The sequence below is a fragment of the Mastigoproctus giganteus genome, chromosome 7 (assembly GCF_048544385.1).
Source record: "Mastigoproctus giganteus isolate SK-2022 chromosome 7, ASM4854438v1, whole genome shotgun sequence".
In the NCBI taxonomy this organism is placed as follows: Eukaryota; Metazoa; Arthropoda; class Arachnida; order Uropygi; family Thelyphonidae; genus Mastigoproctus; species Mastigoproctus giganteus.
Window position 1 is genome coordinate 66136084 of NC_143581.1, and position 19549 is coordinate 66155632.

Below are 19549 nucleotides of genomic sequence, written 5' to 3' on the forward strand. Positions count from 1 at the left end.
ACTAGTCCCGATGTGTCCCAAATAATCGGAATGGACTGTATTATATATTTACAGCTGCACGATTTATGAAAAATATGGTAAAAGATTTTTGAACAAACTGTATGATTACTACTTATCCCAGCATATATGAGAGTACACAAGGGGCTTTAATATCCTAGATCTGGTTCTCACTAAGGAACCAAGTGTATTAAAAACTTTATAGTGACTATAATATCAGAAAAAGGACTGTAATTAAAGAAACGTGCTGTGGTGAAAGGCTGTATGGTGTTAGGTAAAAATATGCTATGGGACATGTTCAAGGGATTTATCCTTAAAGCAACAAATGTATTCATACCAGTGGTCACATTTCATAAATGTAAGATGCCAAAATGGATGACAGGTAAGGATAAGAGTTCTATTCAGAAAAAGAAGCAAGCATGGGCAATTGGACAATCACATGATTCTTATTTGTATGAGCATTATAAAAGGATATTTAACCAAAAAACAAGTGAAATTGATTGGTAGAAAGCACTAGTAAAGAGAGCTAAGAATGGGGATAAGTTCTCGTATGTGAATACAAAAAAAAAGAGTTTACTCCAATAGGTCTTTTAATTAGATTGCAGTTGAAGGTCCATAGAAAGTCCAACAGAAATGGCAGGTGAGTTTAAGAGACACTTCTCAATGATAATTACAGTCGAAAGGAAGTTAAAGTATTAAAATAAGTGATATAAAGATTTCTTACAAGCATTTGTTAGAAAATGCTACTAAGATTAAAGTAGGGCAGATCTCCAGATGAAGATGGTATATACGCAGTGGCCCAATTGGAAAACAAGAACGATGTTGTGAGAAGAGTACTGGTGCTATCATCTACTAGAAGCAAACATGAAATGAAAGAAAGATTGTTCCTTGAGAGAGCTGAACTGCGCATTTCTCCTGTGTCGTGGAGGAACAATAGAACAAACACGCTGATGTTTGTGTTTGACTGGGCAAAAGTGCCACAGAAACATTTCAAATGATGAAGCAAGTGTATGGAGAGAGAGAACTGTCTTTCTCATACATGAGTGTTCAAGAGACAAACATTTTGCCCGTGGAAGAGATTCACCGGAAAATGACAAACATCCGAGCCCAGAAAAAAATGATTCGAATGCCAGAGTTGATTGCAAAGGTGCAGGAAATCATTACCAATGACTGATGAGCAACATTATGAATGATTTCAGAAGATATGTGCTTTAATAAGGAAATCATTCGACAAATAATAACCCAGGATTTGAAGACAACTAAGGTCTGTGCGTGGTTTGTTCCACATTCATTAACAGACAGTTGACAACAGGCACAAGCGGAACACTGCAGAGAACTCATTGAGGCTCTGAAACCAAACTCAACTTCCTAAATTCAATCTTTATGGGTGACGAGTTGTGGTGTTCTCAATAGAACCCTGCAACAAAATGCAGAGTGGAAATCGGCAAACTCTCCCAAAGCCAAAAAGTACATCAAGAAAGGTCAAAAAATCAAAACAATGCTCATCACTTTCTATGATAGCAAGGGAAATGCATACAAACAGTTTGTGCACAGTTGCCAAACTCTTACTGCTGCCTACTATCAGGATTGTTTGACACATTTGTTGAAGTGAATCTGTCATGTGTGGAGCAGATGGCAGTTTGTTCCTCTTGCACAACAAGGCACCAAGCCACAAGGCTCTCATTGTTTTGGAGTTTTTGGCTAGCAAAAAAGTCTGCATACTGTCATTTTCACCATATTCACCAGACTTAGCACCGTGCGACTTCTTTTTGTTCTCAAAGCTCAAGGTACCACTGAAAGGCTGTTATTTTCATGACATCGACACCATTCAAAGAGCTGTGACAAGAACATTGAACAATATACCAGCCTTCCACCAGTCATTCTAGTTGTTTTGTGTTTGTTGCATGCAGTGTGTGTGAATGTGGGAAGAAGTTACTATGAATAAACCAAGGTTAGCTTACTTGTACATGGAATCACTATTTTTTCTAGCATTAATCTCATTTTTCCCATTATCACACTGTGTATTCAGCTGTAATTAAAAGGATGCATGTGAGTGGATCAAACAGTTGGAAATGTTAATGAGGGAACCCCTAAACTCTCGGAAGATTCCTTGGACCTAGAAATTCTAATGTTTTCCCAATCCACAAAGGTGGCAGCAAATTAGGGGGTAGATAACTATAGGACAGTGAGTTTGACTTCTATGGCAGGAAGACTGGAATCTATGGTGAAGGATATTATTCAGGACCATCTCAACAAGAATGATAGTCTAAATAAATCCCAGTATGGGTTTGTTATTGGGAAGTCATGGTTGACCATTCTGGTAAATTACTATAATATAGTCCTTAAGCATTTGGATGTAAGTAACAATTTTGACATTATATGTCTAGGCTTTAGTAAAGTTTTTGATGCTGCCCTTGTGCAAGGCTGCTATATAAACTGGAAGAAGTTGGAGTTACTGCTAAGATCCTACTGTGGATTTCAAGCTGGCTAAAAGATAGGAAGCAGAAGGTTGTCATAAATGGTCTGGTCTTTGGGGAGGACCAGCATAATAAATTAGGAGGGGAACAACACTATCAGTGTTGGGTCCCCTCCTATTTCTACTTTTGGATAAATGATATTGACAAGGGTATCCAAGGTAAGCTGTCAAAAAAGTTACTAATAATTTGAAGGTGGTTAACAATTGAGCCAGACCATGTTGCTTCAAAAAGACTTGGATCAATTGCATATATGGTCTGAAAAATGTCAACTGAAATTTAATTCTTCTAAATTTTGTAAGGCTATGCATTTGGGCAACATCCTGGAATTGTGTATTACTAGGTGGCAGATGACTCTCATCAGCCATTGAGATACCACCACTTTACTTATTGGAGGCTTGAAGTGGTGGAAAACATTTTAGTCTCCAGAGCTAAGTTCCGGGCAACCCTTCCCCATCTCTTCCATCATGCAGCATGACTGATGACTTTTGAGGTTATGATGGACATCATGACGAGATCCAATTTTCCTTACATTTTGAGGGGTACAGCTCTAAAATGGTGTTCGCAGGCCGGCCGCTAGTTAGTACACCGGACCGAACCTATTGTTAACTCTCTAGGAAGCTTCCGGATCAGCTAGTGTATAATCTTGCTACCTCTACTCTGCCAGATAGTGACTGCAGGGAGTCTGAGTAGTTTGTATGCGGGGGGCATTATCGAGGCCACTTTATGTCAAGCAACTGGGTATATTCTTACCATGCGTAAGCCATATCCAAAAATTTCATTACTTCATACAGCATGTCCACCCCCACTTGAGGACGAGAGTTGCCGGTGCGGACGTGCCTTTCTGCCGCTCTTGGAACAGAGAAGTTTTTTCTGATTTATTTTCTGCTTTATTAGTTTAAATTGACATATTAACTTATTTTCTAGAGTAGTTTTATATTCCTAGTTACGGTACTTAAGTTTAAAGTAACTTAGATAGAGATTTTGTAGGTATTACTTAGTATCGGAAAGGGTATCAAATCCACGTGTTTACCGTTCGTAAATAGCCGCCATTGTTACGGGAAAATTAATCAGTAAAATCTATTAATCTTGTCGAACTTCATTGGCAATTAAATTGTACTTTTAACTATACATATAACCACTTGGGTTACGTAACATAAATAATTAGTAAAAATAAATAATTAATACATAACTTGATACGGAAGTTATATAAAGGGATTCCGTAGATAACACTCGTTACTGAAACATAAATATTTCGTAGATAACTCGTTACTGAAACATAAATATTTGTAGATTTCGTAGATAACACTCGTTACTGAAACAAATATTTCGTAGATAACACTCGTTACTGAAACATAAATATAGCGTTATAACTGTGTTGACATACAAGTTTAGGATTTAATTTTATACTGAAATTGAAATTTTATTGAAAGTAAATCGAAATCATGACTCAAACCAGAGCAGCAAAGCAAAAGGCTCATGCTAATGGGAGTGCTGTGGCTCAGGGGAGAACTGAGAGGGGCAGTTGCCCTCTGAATCACAGCCTTTTAAGATGCACTATTTGCTTGATGTTTGCGGAGCAGTCAGGTATGGGACATGATACTGCCATGGGGGATGTCTTTGTATGTGTGCGATGCAAGGAGTGTAAGGAAATCAGGCGACAACTCAGCGTTGTTATGGGCCTATACGAGAGCTTGAAGGACAGGGTGGATGCCCTCGAAGGATTACAAGTGAGGGGCCCATCAAGCTCTCACCTGCCCACACCAATGCCAGAGCTTGCACTTGGTCATCGCGCAACACAGCGGCAACCCCCAAGGCAGAATGCGCTGGTCCCAAAGGAACTAGTAGTTGTTGGTGACTCTATTGTCAGGGAAACGGGAAACATGCTTTGTAAAAAGGATAGGTGGAACAGGACCAGGTATGTCTGCCAGGGGCAAAGATTGATGACGTTGTAGAGCGGATATCATCTTTTAAGGGCCAAAAGGTGATATAGTTGTACACGTTGGAACTAATGATATTAAGAGTAGGAGACCGGCGGAATTACTTAACAAGTACAGGTCACTGATGAAAAAAAGCCATGAATTAGGGTTGAATTTGAAAGTGTCTGCAATTCTGCCCAGACACGATAGGAGGGAGTATATGATGAGAGCCCTGTCAAGATTGTGCAGGGCTCAAGGGGTAGAATTTTTTTCAGCCTGGTCTGTACTTGTTAACAGGAGAGACTGCTTCTACAGGGATGGGATACACTTAAATAGAAAGGGTGCAAGAATGTTTGCTGATGCTATCGAGGCAGTGTTAGGTGGGCCGGAAAACTGCTAGATTGGGGGGATACAAGGACTAATAGATTAACAGTAGCCACTGGCAGAGATGAAAGTGATTCTTGCACTGCTTCTATTGGAATGAGCAGCAGCCTGGAAAATAAGATGCAGGATATTACAGAGACTGCTGGGAATCATGGGGGTACAAGTAAACACGTGGGTTGTGTTAGGGTGGCTAAGAGGAAGAGCAGGTGCATGTATACTTGCGTGTACACCAATGCTAGGAGTTTAGTAAATAAATTTGATGAATTTGAGTTATTGCTCAAAACATCAAAGGCAGATATTGTTGGGATTTCAGAGACATGGTGTCACATAGATATAAGGAATGCAGAACTGGAATTTGGGGAGTACAATGTCTACAGAAAGTATAAACAGGATAGGAAGGGAGGAGGGGTTATGCTATTAGTTAAGAAACACATAAAATCCAAGGAAGTGAAGCCAGTCGACATCGCTGGACAGTGCAGTGTCGAGTCAGTTTGATGTGAAATAAGCATTGGGAGATCAAAATTGAGAGTAGGAGTGTGCTATAGGCCTAATGAATCTGATGAGTATGATATGAAACTGTACAGAGAAATAGAGTGGGGCAGTAAATCAGAGAGTCTTATAATGGGGGATTTTAATTTCCCAGATATTGACTGGAATTTGGGGGCTGGTCACTCACACACTAGCAAGGCTTTTGTGGATTTATTGGATGATTGTTTTCTACATCAGCATGTTTGGGAGGCAACTACAGGGAGTAATACTCTTGATTTGATTATCAGTAGTGATTCTTCATGCATTTAAGAATCTGCAGATAAATGAACCACTAGGTGGCAGTGATCACAGTGTTCTGAAGTGGGAGTTACTCAAAGAGGTAACTACCATTGGGGGTAAAGGGAAGGGGTATTGCTTTCGTAAAGGTGACTACGATGGACTGAGACAGTATTTAAATTCTATACAGTGGGATCAACTGATGATGTTACCAACAGCAAATTCAAAATGGGAAGCATTCAAAGAACTTATCTTGCAAGCTACTACGCTTTACATACCAACTAAGAAATATTGTTCAAGGTTTAGGCCTAAATAGATGTCAGATGAACTAATGAGGCATATGGCAGAGAAGAAAAATGCATGGGATACATACAAATTAACACGTGACACAGACGCCTATGATAGATACAAGTTGATCTGTAACCAAGTTACAAAGGAGGTTAGGCAGGCGATGGCAGATTACGAGAGATCCTTGGCAAGGGATGCAAAGAAAAACAGCAAAGAGTTCTTTACTTATGTAAACTCTAGAAGGAAGGGGATGAATCAGATTGGTCCACTTGATATCGATGGGTCAACTGTTGATGACCCTGCTCACGTAGCTAACAAACTAAATGAATATTTTGCATCGACATTCACACATGAGGAGTTATTCAGCGAGGGGAATGCCAGAGGTGTATTCAACTCTAGCAGTAAGCTAGAGAATCTTGTAATAATTGAGAGTAAAGTGGAGGAGAAATTGTTGAAGATAAACACAAGAAAGGCACCTGGGGTGGATGGGATCTATCCAGTTATATTAAAGGAGGCAGCAAAGGAAGTAAGCAAACCCTTAGCCATAATTATGAGAGCTTCCTTGGACTCAGGGGAGGTACACATGGACTGGAGATGTGCAAATGTGACCCCAATTCACAAGAGAGGATCAAAGGCTGACACAAGTAATTATAGACCTGTGAGTTTAACTTCTGTTTCCAGAAAATTAATGGAGGCACTGGTTAAAGAAGCACTGCACGATCATCTAGACAAGACTTCAGTTATAGCTCAGATACAGCATGGTTTTGTTAAGGGGAAGTCTTGCCTGACCAATTTGATTGGATACTATGATGCAGTCACAAAAGAACTGGATGCAGGGAATAACTTTGATATTATATACTTGGATCTTAGAAAGGCTTTTGATACTGTTGCAAATGGAAGACTGCTGCACAAATTGGAGCAGTGTGGCATTGGAGGCAAATTGCTGCTATGGATAAAGGGGTGGTTGAGGGGGAGAAGACAGAGAGTGGTAATCAATGGACACTGCTCATCGTGGACTAACGTTATTAGTGGAGTCCCTCAGGGTTCAGTATTGGGTCCTTTATTGTTCTCTGTATTTATAAATGATATTGATGATGGTATATCAAGCTTAATGTCCAAGTTTGCAGACGATACGAAGGTTGGCAGGGTTGTCAAGGACACTACTGACACTATGCTGCTGCAACAGGATCTGGAAAGGTTGAGCAGATGGGCTGAGAGGTGAGAGGTGGCAAACGAAGTTTAACATTGACAAATGTAAAGTACTACATATGGGGAACAGCAACCCCAGAGCAACGTATCAACTCTGTGGTACTACACTGACAGTGGTAGAGAATGAAAGGGACCTGTGGGGTGGTTGTGCAGGCAGATATGAAGTTCTCTGTACAGTGCAGACGGGCTGCAAGAGTAGCTCATGGTGTATTGTCAATGATATATAGGAATTTTTCTAGCAGGGATAAGGAGGTGAGTATTCCCTTGGAAAAGGCAATGGTCAGGCCACACCTAGAGTACTGTATACAGGCCTGGAGGCCTCATTTCAAGAAGGATGTAGAGCTGCTGGAACGAGTACAGAGAAGAGCAACAAGATTAGTGAATGGAACAAAGGGGTGCTCTTACGAAGAAAGGCTTAAGTTTTGCGAATTACAGTGTCTGGAGACTAGGCACCAGCGAGGTGATCTGATAGAGGTGTACAAAGCCTTGAATGGTTTGAGCATGCTCAATGCTGATGGGATTCTTCCTCTTGCCCAGAATAATCACCTGAGAGGGCATAAGTTCAAATTGAGGAAAGACAGATGTAGGATAGTTGTGCGGAAATTTGCCTTTAGCCAGCGGGTGGTTGGTAGGTGGAACAGACTTCCATCACTTGTCGTGGAAGTTGATAGCCTAAATAAGTTTAAGGCTCAGCTGGACAGGTATTTCGAACGAACAGAGGAGTGAAGTGGAAGTGGTTATTTTTTATTTATTTTTTTACTTTATTTTTTTTTGGCTGATGCTGCATAAGCTTGCTTTCTTGCATCAAATGCCTCTACTAATGCTAATACACCATGAATTGTCAAACTAATAGAGAGTAAGCTTATCAGCGAAAATATCTAAACCTACCAAACACTTCCTAGTTCACTTCACAAATATACGTGGTCTCAGTTCTAATCTCGACGATGTCCATTTACACCTGCAGTCTGCCAAACAAACCCCATGTACTTCTTCTCACAGAATCTCAGTTATCGGTTGATTATTCACTGTATGATTCCTTTTGCCTCAAAGGTGGTACTTATGCATATGTCTGTTAAGATATTCCCGGTCAGAGACTTAGTAATTTGGAATCTCCTCTTTTCGATCTTCTCTGCTTTAAAATCTCTCTACCTCATTCTGTCAAATTCATCCATTGTCTCTACAGTTATCCCAACTCCACTAATTACTTTGAGCTCTTTGACTTCCTCTTTTTGCAACTTGACTTTCTCCAGTCCAATTTTCCTTCATGATTCTAATGTTCACAACTCCAGCTGGTTTCCATTTTCTAGTCACACCGACCCAGATGGACGAGATGCTGAGGCTTTTGCAATTACTAATCAAATTGCACAGATTGTTCATTTACCTACAAGAATACTGGACAATCCTAACCATACAGCCAACACACTTTCTCACGAACAACCCCTCTGAGTACACAGTCGAAAGAGTGGTCCTTTAGTCACCTCAGATAACAACTTGGTGATTGTCTCTTCTCCAATGGAGCCTTTATCTCATGGCTATTCCCAACCTTGTGTTGTTTGGCATTACAAGAATGCAAAATGGGATCACCTGCGAGATTTCTTTTCCTTAGTCTGATTACTGTTTCAAAACTCCTGATGTCAATTTGCTCAGATTGTGTCAGTGAAATTATTCTTGTAGGAATGGAATCCCTTATTCCATACTCCACTTTAAAATCTCATCCTTTATTTAACCTTGGTTTTCCAATAAATGTGCTAGCTAAGGCTGTTCAAGAGAAGAATGTTGCATATCGTAATTGGCTTGTTTCCAATTCTTCAGTTTCATTTTCTGCCTACACCAAAGCTCGCAACAACTGTAAAGCATTTATTAATCAGTCCTAACTTGATTTTGAATGGGCTAAGAGTAGAAAACTTGCTTCTTGCCCTATTGGTAGCCGAGCATTCTGGTCTCTTGCCAGATTGTTAGGGTCCCATCCGAGGTTATTTAGTCCAGTCAGTTTGGATGTGCATTTGTGATTTTATTTTGGTCCTTCTGATATGAAGTCGGATCCCTGCGGGTTTGATTTGTTCTGGTGGTCCTTAGTGGTGTCAAACTGTTTTTCAGATTACAGGCAGCTTTGATGGGTACTTGCATTCTCTTCATTGAAGGCCTCTTCACTGAAAAGGCCCTGAGCAAATTTTGTTAGCGCTTTGTAGCTGTCTTCTTCCAGGATGACGTGTTCCTGGTTTTGCAGTGTGAATCGAATTTCAGTGATGAGCCAGCAGCGTAGATCTTTCCTGAAGCTTTCGGAGACTGCTGTCTTCGAAACAGTGTTTAAGAAGGAGACAGCAGTCTCCAAAAGCTTCAGGTTTTATCACTTTTAATCCAGTTTATTTTAGATAATTTTATTGCTTCGGTATATTTTTAACGTTTTATCGTAGTTTATTTTATCGTAATTTATTGTAATATTTTAGTCTTCCGATAGTGTATCACATTATTTTATTATATTTATAGTAAAAATTTTTTATTCCTTGGCTGGTGTTTTTCTTTAATTATTGCAGTATACACTACGTATTTCTGGCCCTTTTACAGTGGTAGTGTTCTTCACAGAGATACGAGGCAGAGATGAACTGACATTCTAGGTGCCGCACATTACAAAAACATGTCACAAAAATAACATAAGTCAACTCGCCAACCCAATAGAAATCCAGTGGACTTGATATTTTAACAGAAATATTCAAAATACGCCACTAAATTTTAACATTTTGAAAAGCACTGAAAAAACGTGCGTCTGGCCAGTACTTGGTCAGCGAAACTGCTCACTACTAGGGGGTGCGGGACGAAAAGTTGAGTGTAACGATATCATTCGATAGTTGAGGGAATAAAGATTCGTCAGTGACCTTCAGATAGCATGCCGCACCACACGCGTGGCAGTGGGGGATCCGCCGTGCTTCGGAAACTTTCCCCCAGTATAACTTGACACTCGGTCGTGGTACAATGCTCGTTTTAGTGTCAATCAACAGCTCTCGTCAATATCTATCGGTTTAATGTGAAATAATTAAATTTAAATACAATGTTGGTGAAGACAGTGTGGATTGAAGTTGAAAAATTTTAGAAATTTCACAATGTCCGCCTATACTCGCCGGAAAGCAAGCCAGAAATATGTCGAATACATATAACGGAAAAGAGCAACTTGTTAGCTTTCCAATAATACCCCAATATCTGGGTCGGAACGAATAAGGAAATATCAGGAGCAAAAAAAAACATGGAAGCGGCGCAGCACGTGGCTGACAGCAGCGCACAAACCCATGGATGTAAATGACGTAAGTGACTATGCCACAGCTTCGGAAGTTGGATTGGACGAGATGGATGTGGATTTCGGAAGATCGGTGACAATGGAAGACCATCGGAGGTCAGCGAGTGAGCGTTTCGAGAGCACGTTTGTGAACAATCCATTTGGTCATAAATGCGATGTGTGTGACAGACTATGGTTTCTGCAAAGTCAAGACCTGAAGCCAGTGAAGTCAAAACGCATGCTACTGCTCCATAACACGTTCCCAGGCGAAGTAGTTCCAGATTTCAAGTTGTGCAGTGCTTGAAGAAAATCACTAAACAGCAATAAGATTCCAAACTTGTTGTGATCGAACAGTTTCAAGAATTTCACCAAAGCCCAGCGGACTGCCACCGTTAGACCCGATCAGTGCACTGCTGATTTCACCACGTCGATAACACTTGTATTGATCTGACTTTCGCCAGAAACTTGGATGTATCTTGTCTACCATTTGTATCTTATTTCTCTTATCACAGACCTATGATAAATAAAACTGTAATCGATTATTAAACTTGTTTTCATTTATTTACACTTCCCAACACATATATAATCCGCTGTCGTAGTGTGTTCCAGTAAAATTCCTCCGGCCATACTCCAACACAGTCATGCCCGATTTTTCTTATGAAAACCCAAACACGAGAGATATTATAACCTATAGTACTTAGTACTGTGCTTGAGTTGGAGATTGAGAAGACGAAAGAAGATATTTGTTGACATTATACTTGAACTTTTGTAGACTGTAATTTCCAGGAAATACATATGAAGGAAGGTTGTTCCAGAAAATGGCAGTTGAATGAATAAACGAGGAAGATGAAAGTTGGTTCTGTGAGTTTGAAGTTGGACAGAAAATGGATGTTGGCTTGTTTTGAAAGAGAGAGGGAATTATAAAAGCCAATTCAGAAGAACAGTGCCTGTGGAAGTATCTGTAGAAAAGGCATGCAGCAGAAACAGAATGTCTACGAGACAGTGAGTGGAGACACTCTGTTAGAGAGAAGTCATTAATTAACCTAACTGCCCTCTTCTGAATGGAATCTAGAAGCCTGATAGGTTTTAGAGGCACCGCCCAAGATGTGGGAACAATATTCCATGGTAGGGCAGATTTGCGATTGGTACAGAGTGAACTGCTGTTCGGAAGAAAAGTAACGCTGAGAGCGAAAGAGAAAACCAAGTTTTTTAGATGCAGAGGAAGCAATATTTGTAATGTGCTTGTGCCGAGAGAGATTAGAAGTCAGGGTAATCCCCAAAAAAGATATCATTTTGCTTAGAAATTGGAGTGTCACCAAACATAAGCATAGAAGCAGAAGAATCCTTTTTGTGGGATATAAGACAAGACTAAGTTTTAGAAGAATTGAAATCAACTAAGTTGCATTTGCCCCAATGGAAAATTACCTGGAGATCGGCATTTACGGAATTGGTAGCGGATATTCGAGAAGTTGAAGTTGATTGAGCAGGGCAAGGTTTCTCATAATGGAAAGTGGAATGCAACTTGCAATCATCGGCAAAACTATGGATGGGATTTCCAGTCAATAGAAGAAGGTCATTATTATACAAGAGGAAAAGAGTGGGGACACCAGCATTAGTGGAAAAGTTAGAAGACAGAGAGCCATCTACCATCACCCTCAGTGAGCGATCAGAGATAAAACTGGATAACCAATAGCAAAAAACAGTTGGCAAACCATACGATGGAAGCTTGTTTAGGAGACCTTTATACCAAACACGATCGGCATAAAGTACCTAGTTTCTTAAACTACCTAGAAACACAGTTTCTAGGTAGTTTAAGAGTTGGCGGTTAATTGATTTCACCATTACTTCAGAAAAAGTAGAAGTAATTGCAATGGGATGATAATTTGGTGGGAGGGATTTGTCACCCTTTTTAGGAACTGGCTGGATTTGAGCAAATTTCCAAGCGAAAGGAAAAACACCTTTGGAATAAGAAAGTGAAAAAAGGCGGCAACAAACAGGAGTAAGTTCAAGAGCACAGGTTTTCAGAACAAGTGGAGAAATACCATCATGGAGCTTTCCTAGCATCAAGATTCATCAAAATCCTTGTTACATCCTTTTAACGGAAGACCACAGGAGGTATTCATTGGAGCGTGTTGGGAATGGTGAGAAGTGTTTTACCAAGATCATTGATACAGGAGTTGGAAGGAAAAGGGGATGCTAGCAGGTCAGATTTATCCATGGCTGAAGTGACAACAGAAACACCTGGTTTTGACAGAGGTGGGAACAGAGAAGGGCAAAAGTTGCGGCCAACAGCTTTGGCAAGAGACCAGAATGCTTGGCTACAATTAGAGCAAGAAGCAAGTTTTCTACTGTTAGCATCGTGAATCTAGTTTGGACTGATTAATAACTGCTTTACAATTGTTGCGAGCTTTGGTGTAGGCAGAAAATGAATCTGAAGATTTGGAAACAAGCCAATTACGATATGCAACGTTCTTCTCTTGAACAACCTTAGCACATTTATTGGAAAACCAAGGTTTAGATAAAGGACGAGATTTTATAGTGGAGTGTGGAATAAAGGATTCCATTCCTACGAGAATAATTTCACTACACAATCTGAGCAAACGTTGACATCAGAAGTTTTGAAACAGTAATCCGACCAAGGAAAAGAAAAGAAATCTTGCAGTTCATCCCATTTTGCATTCTTGTAATGCCAAACAATACGAGGTTGGGAATAGTCATGAGATAAAGGCTCCATTGGAGAAGAGACAATCACCAAGTTGTGAACCAAGGTGCCTAAAGGACCTCTCACTTCGACTGTGTACTTAGAAGGGTTGTTTGTGAGAAAAGGATCAAGCGTGTTGGCTGCAGGGTTAGGACTGTCCGGTATTCTTGTAGGTAAATGTAGTGGTAGATGACTTTCATCGACCGGTGAAATACCACCACTTTGCTTATTGGAGGCTTGAAGTGGTGAAACCCATGTTTAGTCTCTAGAGCAAAGTTTCCGGTATCCCCCTCCCCCCATATTTCTCCTTCAACCCATGCACGGTACTAAGTACTATAGGTTTTGATACCTTTCGTGTTTGGGGTTTTCATAAAAAAAAAAAAAAAAAAAATGAACAATCTGTGCAAGGTCATTAGTAATTGCAAAAGCCTCAGCATCTCGACCAGCTAGGTAGGTGTGACTAGAAAACGGAAAATTACCTCACTGTTAGGAAAGTTGGACTGGAGAAGGTCAAGTTGCAAAGAGAGGAAGTCAAAGAGCTCCAAGTGATTAGTGGAGTTGGGAGAATGGTAGAGACAACAGATGAATTTGACACAATGAGGTAGAGAGATTTTAAACCAGTGAAGATCGCAACAAGAAGATTCCAAATTACCAAGTCTCTGACAGGGAATATCTTAATGGACATATGCACAAGTACCACCTTTCAGGCGAAGGGAATCATACAGCGAATAATTTGGGCAACTGAGATGAGCAGTGTTCGAAGCAACCGATAACTGAGATTCTGTCTGAAAAAGTACATGGGGGTTTGGCAGACTGCAAGTGGAAATGGTTGAGATTAGAATTGAGACCACATATATTTGTGAAATGAATAGGAAGTGTTTGGGAGGTTTAGATCTTTTCGTAAATAAGCTTACTCTATTAGTTTGACAATTCATGGTGTATTCAATAGTAAGAAAAAGTGGATGGGACATGCTGTATGAAGTAATGAAATTTTTGGATATGGTGTACACATGGTAAGAATATACCCAGATCCTTGACATAATGTGGCCTCGACAATGCCCCCCCCCCTGCATACACATTACTCGGACTCCCTCCAGTCACTATCTGGCAGTGTAGAGGTAGCTGATCAGGAAGCCTCCTAAAGAGTTACCAATAGGTTCGGTCTGGTGTAGTAACTAGCGGCCGCCCTGGAATACCGTTTTAGAGCTGTACCCTCGAAATGTAAGGAAGATTGGATCTTGCCATGATGTTCATCATAACCTCAAAAGTCATCAGTCATACTGCATGATGGAAGAGATGGGGAAGGGTCGATCAGTACTTAGCTCTGTAGACTAAACATGGGTTCTACCACTTGAAGCCTCCAATAAGCAAAGTGGTGGTATTTCACCGGTTGAGGAGAGTCATTTACCACCTAGTATTGCCTGGTAACACAGAGGGGTGGCATTCCTCCATGTGGTGTGGGTGTCACACCTCGATCCATGCACAGTGGGTGACCACCTGGGTGGTCACCCACAGTGTGCATGTGCATGGAGGTTATACCCAGGGTTACTAACAATCCCACCATCGTGAAGGTGCAAGCAAAGGATTTGACTGTCACAGACTGTCCGGACTTCGCCAAAATTGGGTCCACTTGACTTGAATGTCACCCAAATATCAGTTCCATCAGTGTTTTGGACTTCCAGGTTGCAAGTACAGCTTGTCTGGAATATTTGAGAGAATGTCTGTGACAACCTCAAGGACCCATTTGGTGCTGGGCCCATTGCTGTTTTTCAATGTTTGTTAATGATATTGATAAAGGCATATCAAGCTTAATGTCAAGGTTTGCAGATGTTGTCAGGTCGGTTAATGTACTCAGAGAATTCCATTGTATCAACTAAAAAAATTAGGCAGATAGACTAAGAAATGGCAACCGAAGTTAAATATTGACAAATGCATGATGCTGCATAATAGATAGTCCCAGGAATCCCATATCAACTGTGTGGTACCACTCAGGTTAGTGGAAAATGAAAAAGACCTGGGGCAAGTCTTTATGCAGTCAGATATGATGTTCTCTGAGCAATGCAAATGGGCTTCTAGGCCAGCTCATGGGGTTTTGTCAGTGATATTCAGAAATTTTGCCAGCTGAGATAAGGAGGTGATTATTCTGTTGTATAAGGTGATGGTTAGACTACATTTGATTACTGTATACAGGTCTGGAAAACTCATTTTAGAAAGTATGTGAATCTGTTGGAGTGAGTGCAGAGGAAAGCAGCAAGTTTAGTGAACGGAGAAGAAAAAGGTACTCTTAGCAAGAAAGGCTTCAGTTCTGCAAACTGCAGCATCTGAAAACTAGGCACCTGCAAGGAAATTGATTGAGGTGTTTAAGGCTTTGAATAGATTAAGTTCAATATTAATGGCAACCATACTCTTCCTGAGATAAAAGACATTAAGGGGACATACACACAATAAGGGAACTTGAGGAAGGATGGTTGCAGGATAGGTGTGAAATTTGCTTTCATCCAAAGGGTAGTTTATTGTTGGAAAAAACATTCATCTGGTATTGTGGAAGTGGCTGGTTTGAATAAACTTAAGGATGAATTAGACAAACTATTGGTGGGGATAGAAGGGTTTTCTTTTTTTTTTTTTTTTTATTATTGGCTGATGCTTCCTTGTATCATTTCCCCATTACTAATACTAACTTATAGTAATTTAGACATTAAACTTGATATGCCTTCTTCAAGGGCCCAGTATTGAACCCTGATGTTCTCCACTAATAACATTAGTCCATGAAAAGCAGTGGCCATTAATTACATAGGGATGGTTGAGTTGTCTCCTACAACTCAACCATCCCTTTATCCATAGCAGTAATTGTCTCTAATTCCACACTGCTATAATTTGTACAGCAATCATTCATGTACAACTGTATCAAAGCTTTACGGAATCAAAGTAAGAAATGTCAAAATTAATTTTTGTATCTGATTGCTTGGAAACTACCTCATAGTGGATTTATAAAAGGGAAATTATATTTGGCCAGATTGTCCAAATAAGATCTCCCTTTAATAAATTTAAGCTGTGATTACCATATAACTGCATTACTGTCAGGATGATACTGCATTACTTCTTTAACCACTGACTCCATTATTTTCCCTGGCACAGAAGTCAAGCTTACAAATCTTCATTACTCACTCTTTCTTTTGATCCCCCTTAGGTAATAGGAGACATAAGCACATCTCCAATTTGTAGGAACATCCCCAAATTCATGGATGCTCTAATAGTTGTGGCTAAGGGTTTGCTTATCCAAGCCTACACTGAGGTATTTTTGCACTTGTGTGCAAAATAAATTTTGGTGCTGCTTTCTTTTTTGTGAAATTTGAAACTAACCAATTTAAAATGTTCCAAACTCCTGAGTAATTAAATAAATGCTTAACTAAGTGAACACACATTACATTACAATTTAAATTATTCATTTTTAAAACAAACAGTTATTACATAAAAATGTACTTGAATATACAGGGTGTGTGAAAGTGTGCCAGGACCCATCTTGCTCAATATTAGGCTATTTGTTGTCTAGACCATTTTTGTAATGGAATCACAACATTGGTTCTGTGATGTTTGCTCTTCAGTATGTGCATTTAGCTATGAATGACGGGCTATGAGTGTGGGTGGGCCACATCTCATACTACAGCCATTATAATTGTTTATATTTTTGTTTCAAATAAAATCAGTGGAAATTTGATTTTAAGATGATTTTTTTTTTTTTTTTTTTGTAGTTCTGTCAAGACAGAGGGCCATGCACATCCTCTCTGTATGCACCATACTTGCAGTATTCAAATTCTTCATTCCCTATATCAGAGTGGCACCATGTTTCAATTTTTTTCTGTAATGTCTGCATTTAATGTCTTAACCAATACTTAATCAAATTTATTTATTTTTTATTTATACAGTACTCTACATGTATTTTTGATTTCTGTATTGGATACCAATATTTCACTGAAAAAAAAAAAATCTCCTTTCTGACTGCCCCTGCCCACTACTGTTTGCCCCTCCTCTGACTAGAGCTTTAGGAACTTATCTTACCCTTAATCTGGACCTGTTTGCTCTGTAAGGCCTGTCATTTTCATTGATGTAATTTGTGTTATTCTGAAATATTGTTTGTCTTCACATAAACAGTATTACAGAGACAGAGAATGTAAGCCCCTCTTGATAAGGGTTTGCAGGGCGTACCAGAGTCGGGCATAGGAATCAAGAACAGCTACTTTGTATACATTGAATCAAAACTAATAAACTGAAACTTATTACTTACATATATAGTAGTTCGCTTTGACGTCGCAAAATTCTATTCTTCTGGAACTGCAATTCTAGTAATTCCTTTTGCACATATCTGACACACAGACGGAGTCTGGGAGGGAGAGTCTGAGGAGCAGCAGCTCCAGGAAATAAAGCTTGTTTCACATGTTCAATATGTTCCACATAGCGAAGATTTTCATCACTCTCATGAACTACATAAAAAATGGACAAGTTAGCAGGCTGCAAGAAGCAATAAAGTAATCTTAATTTTAGGAGATAAATCCTTGTAAGGAGAAACTACTGGAAAATCAAGAGATCTGCTAGTAAAATTTTCATGAAGTATCATTTCTAACTTTAAAAATTTATAAGGAGAACATATGAAATATGCAAATCAGATTGTGACAAGCAAACAAAAAAAAAAAAAAAAAAAAAAAAAATGTTTATGTACCATATTTGCTAGACAGTAAAATGCACTCAGCCTTAAGATGAGCTCAGATTTTAACGGAAGAATTTTGGAAAAATTATTTTATTGCGTATCTCTGAAATACAAATTTACGACTAAAGGTTTTTTTTTTTTTAAAAGAGGGCCAAAATGTCTTTCAGCTAACCTATTTTCATTTTCTTTGGCATAATTTTCAACCAACAGTTTGAAGTCAACAGTGTATGAAAACCTCTTCTGCCTTTTACCTATTTAAACCAGACTACAAATTCTTAATAAATTAAAACAACCATGCACAAAACACAGAAACATAAACTACTCTCATTCCCCCCACTGGTGACTCATTGATTTAAAGAATCTGTGACCATATCACAGATAAGGTCAATAAAATTAGCGTATTAGTATTAGCAAATAATGCAATAAAGCAAGCTTATACAGCATCAGCCAAAAAAAAAAAAAAAATAGGTTCAACTATCTATGAGTTATCGACCAAGTTAAAAAAACAGGTCGTTGAGTATAACAACTAGCAAGTCCAGCAAGGTGACCAAAGCAGTGTCTAACTTCCGTGTATAGATAAGTAGGTAAACATGGAGGTGATCACCACTGCATTGTTGACAGACAAAGAGAAACCGAAGGCTAAAACAGAGGAGCTTGATTTGAGGGCCGCATTATTTGATGATCTGGTAAGGGAAAAGGAAACCTTTTCCTCTTTTACAGTCAGAGAATAAAAATTCTTATGCTGACAAAGTGAGAATGTATAGTGATTCAGTTGTTAATGATGTGGATCAGACAAAATGAGACTTGAGACCTTCAAGCTGTGGTGCTGGCGCAGGATAGAAAAAATTAAATGGACTAAAAAAGTGTCAAATGTGGAAGTATTAAGACATGTCTAAGAACAAAGGAAAATTCTAGGTAGAATAAGATCAACTGGACTCAAATGGGTGGGCTACATGATTAGCATTAGCATTAGTAGAGGCATTTGATGCAAGAAAGCAAGCTTATGCAGCATCAGCCAAAAAAAAAAATAAATACATAAAAAATTTTAAAAAAATTAAAAAAAAAAGAATCCACTTCCACTTTACCCCTCTGTTTGTTCAAAATACCTGTCCAGCTGAGCCTCAAACTTATTTAGGCTATCAACTTCCAAGACAAGGGATAGAAGTCTGTTCCACCAACCAACCACCCGCTGGCTAAAGGCAAATTTCCGCACGTCTATCCTACATCTGTCTTTCCTCAATTTGAATTTATGCCCTCTCAGGTGATTATTCTGAGCGAGAGGAAGAATCCCATCAGCATTGAGCATGCTCAAACCATTCAAAGCTTTATACACCTCTATCAGATCACCTCGCTGGTGCCTAGTCTCCAGACACTGTAATTTGCAAAACTTAAGCCTTTCTTCGTACGAGCACCCCTTTGTTCCATTCACTAATCTTGTTGCCCTTCTCTGTACTCGTTCCAGCAGCTCTACATCCTTCTTGAAATGAGGCCTCCAGACCTGTATACAGTACTCTAGGTGTGGCCTGACCATTGCCTTTTCCAAGGGAATAATCACCTCCTTATCCCTGCTAGAAAAATTCCTATATATCATTGACAATACACCATGAGCTACTCTTGCAGCCCGTCTGCACTGCTCAGAGAACTTCATATCTGCCTGCACAACCACCCCCAGGTCCCTTTCATTCTCTACCACTGTCAGTGTAGTACCACAGAGTTGATACGTTGCTCTGGGGTTGCTGTTTCCATGTGTAGTACTTTACATTTGTCAATGTTAAACTTCATTTGCCACTTCTCAGCCCATCTGCTCAACCTTTCCAGATCCTGTTGCAGCAGCATAATGTC

General features: G+C 39.5%; 1 protein-coding gene across 2 annotated transcripts in view; it reads right to left on the reverse strand.

Moving 5' to 3' along the window:
* LOC150082970 (uncharacterized) overlaps nt 1-19549 on the reverse strand; it is a 92081-nt gene that overhangs the window by 39063 nt on the left and 33469 nt on the right. For both annotated transcript variants that reach the window (XM_090376946.1, XM_090376947.1), the window contains exon 2: nt 17288-17483. In XM_090376946.1, coding sequence (XP_090233072.1) covers nt 17288-17483 — 196 coding nt within the window. The remainder of the gene's footprint in view (nt 1-17287; nt 17484-19549) is intronic.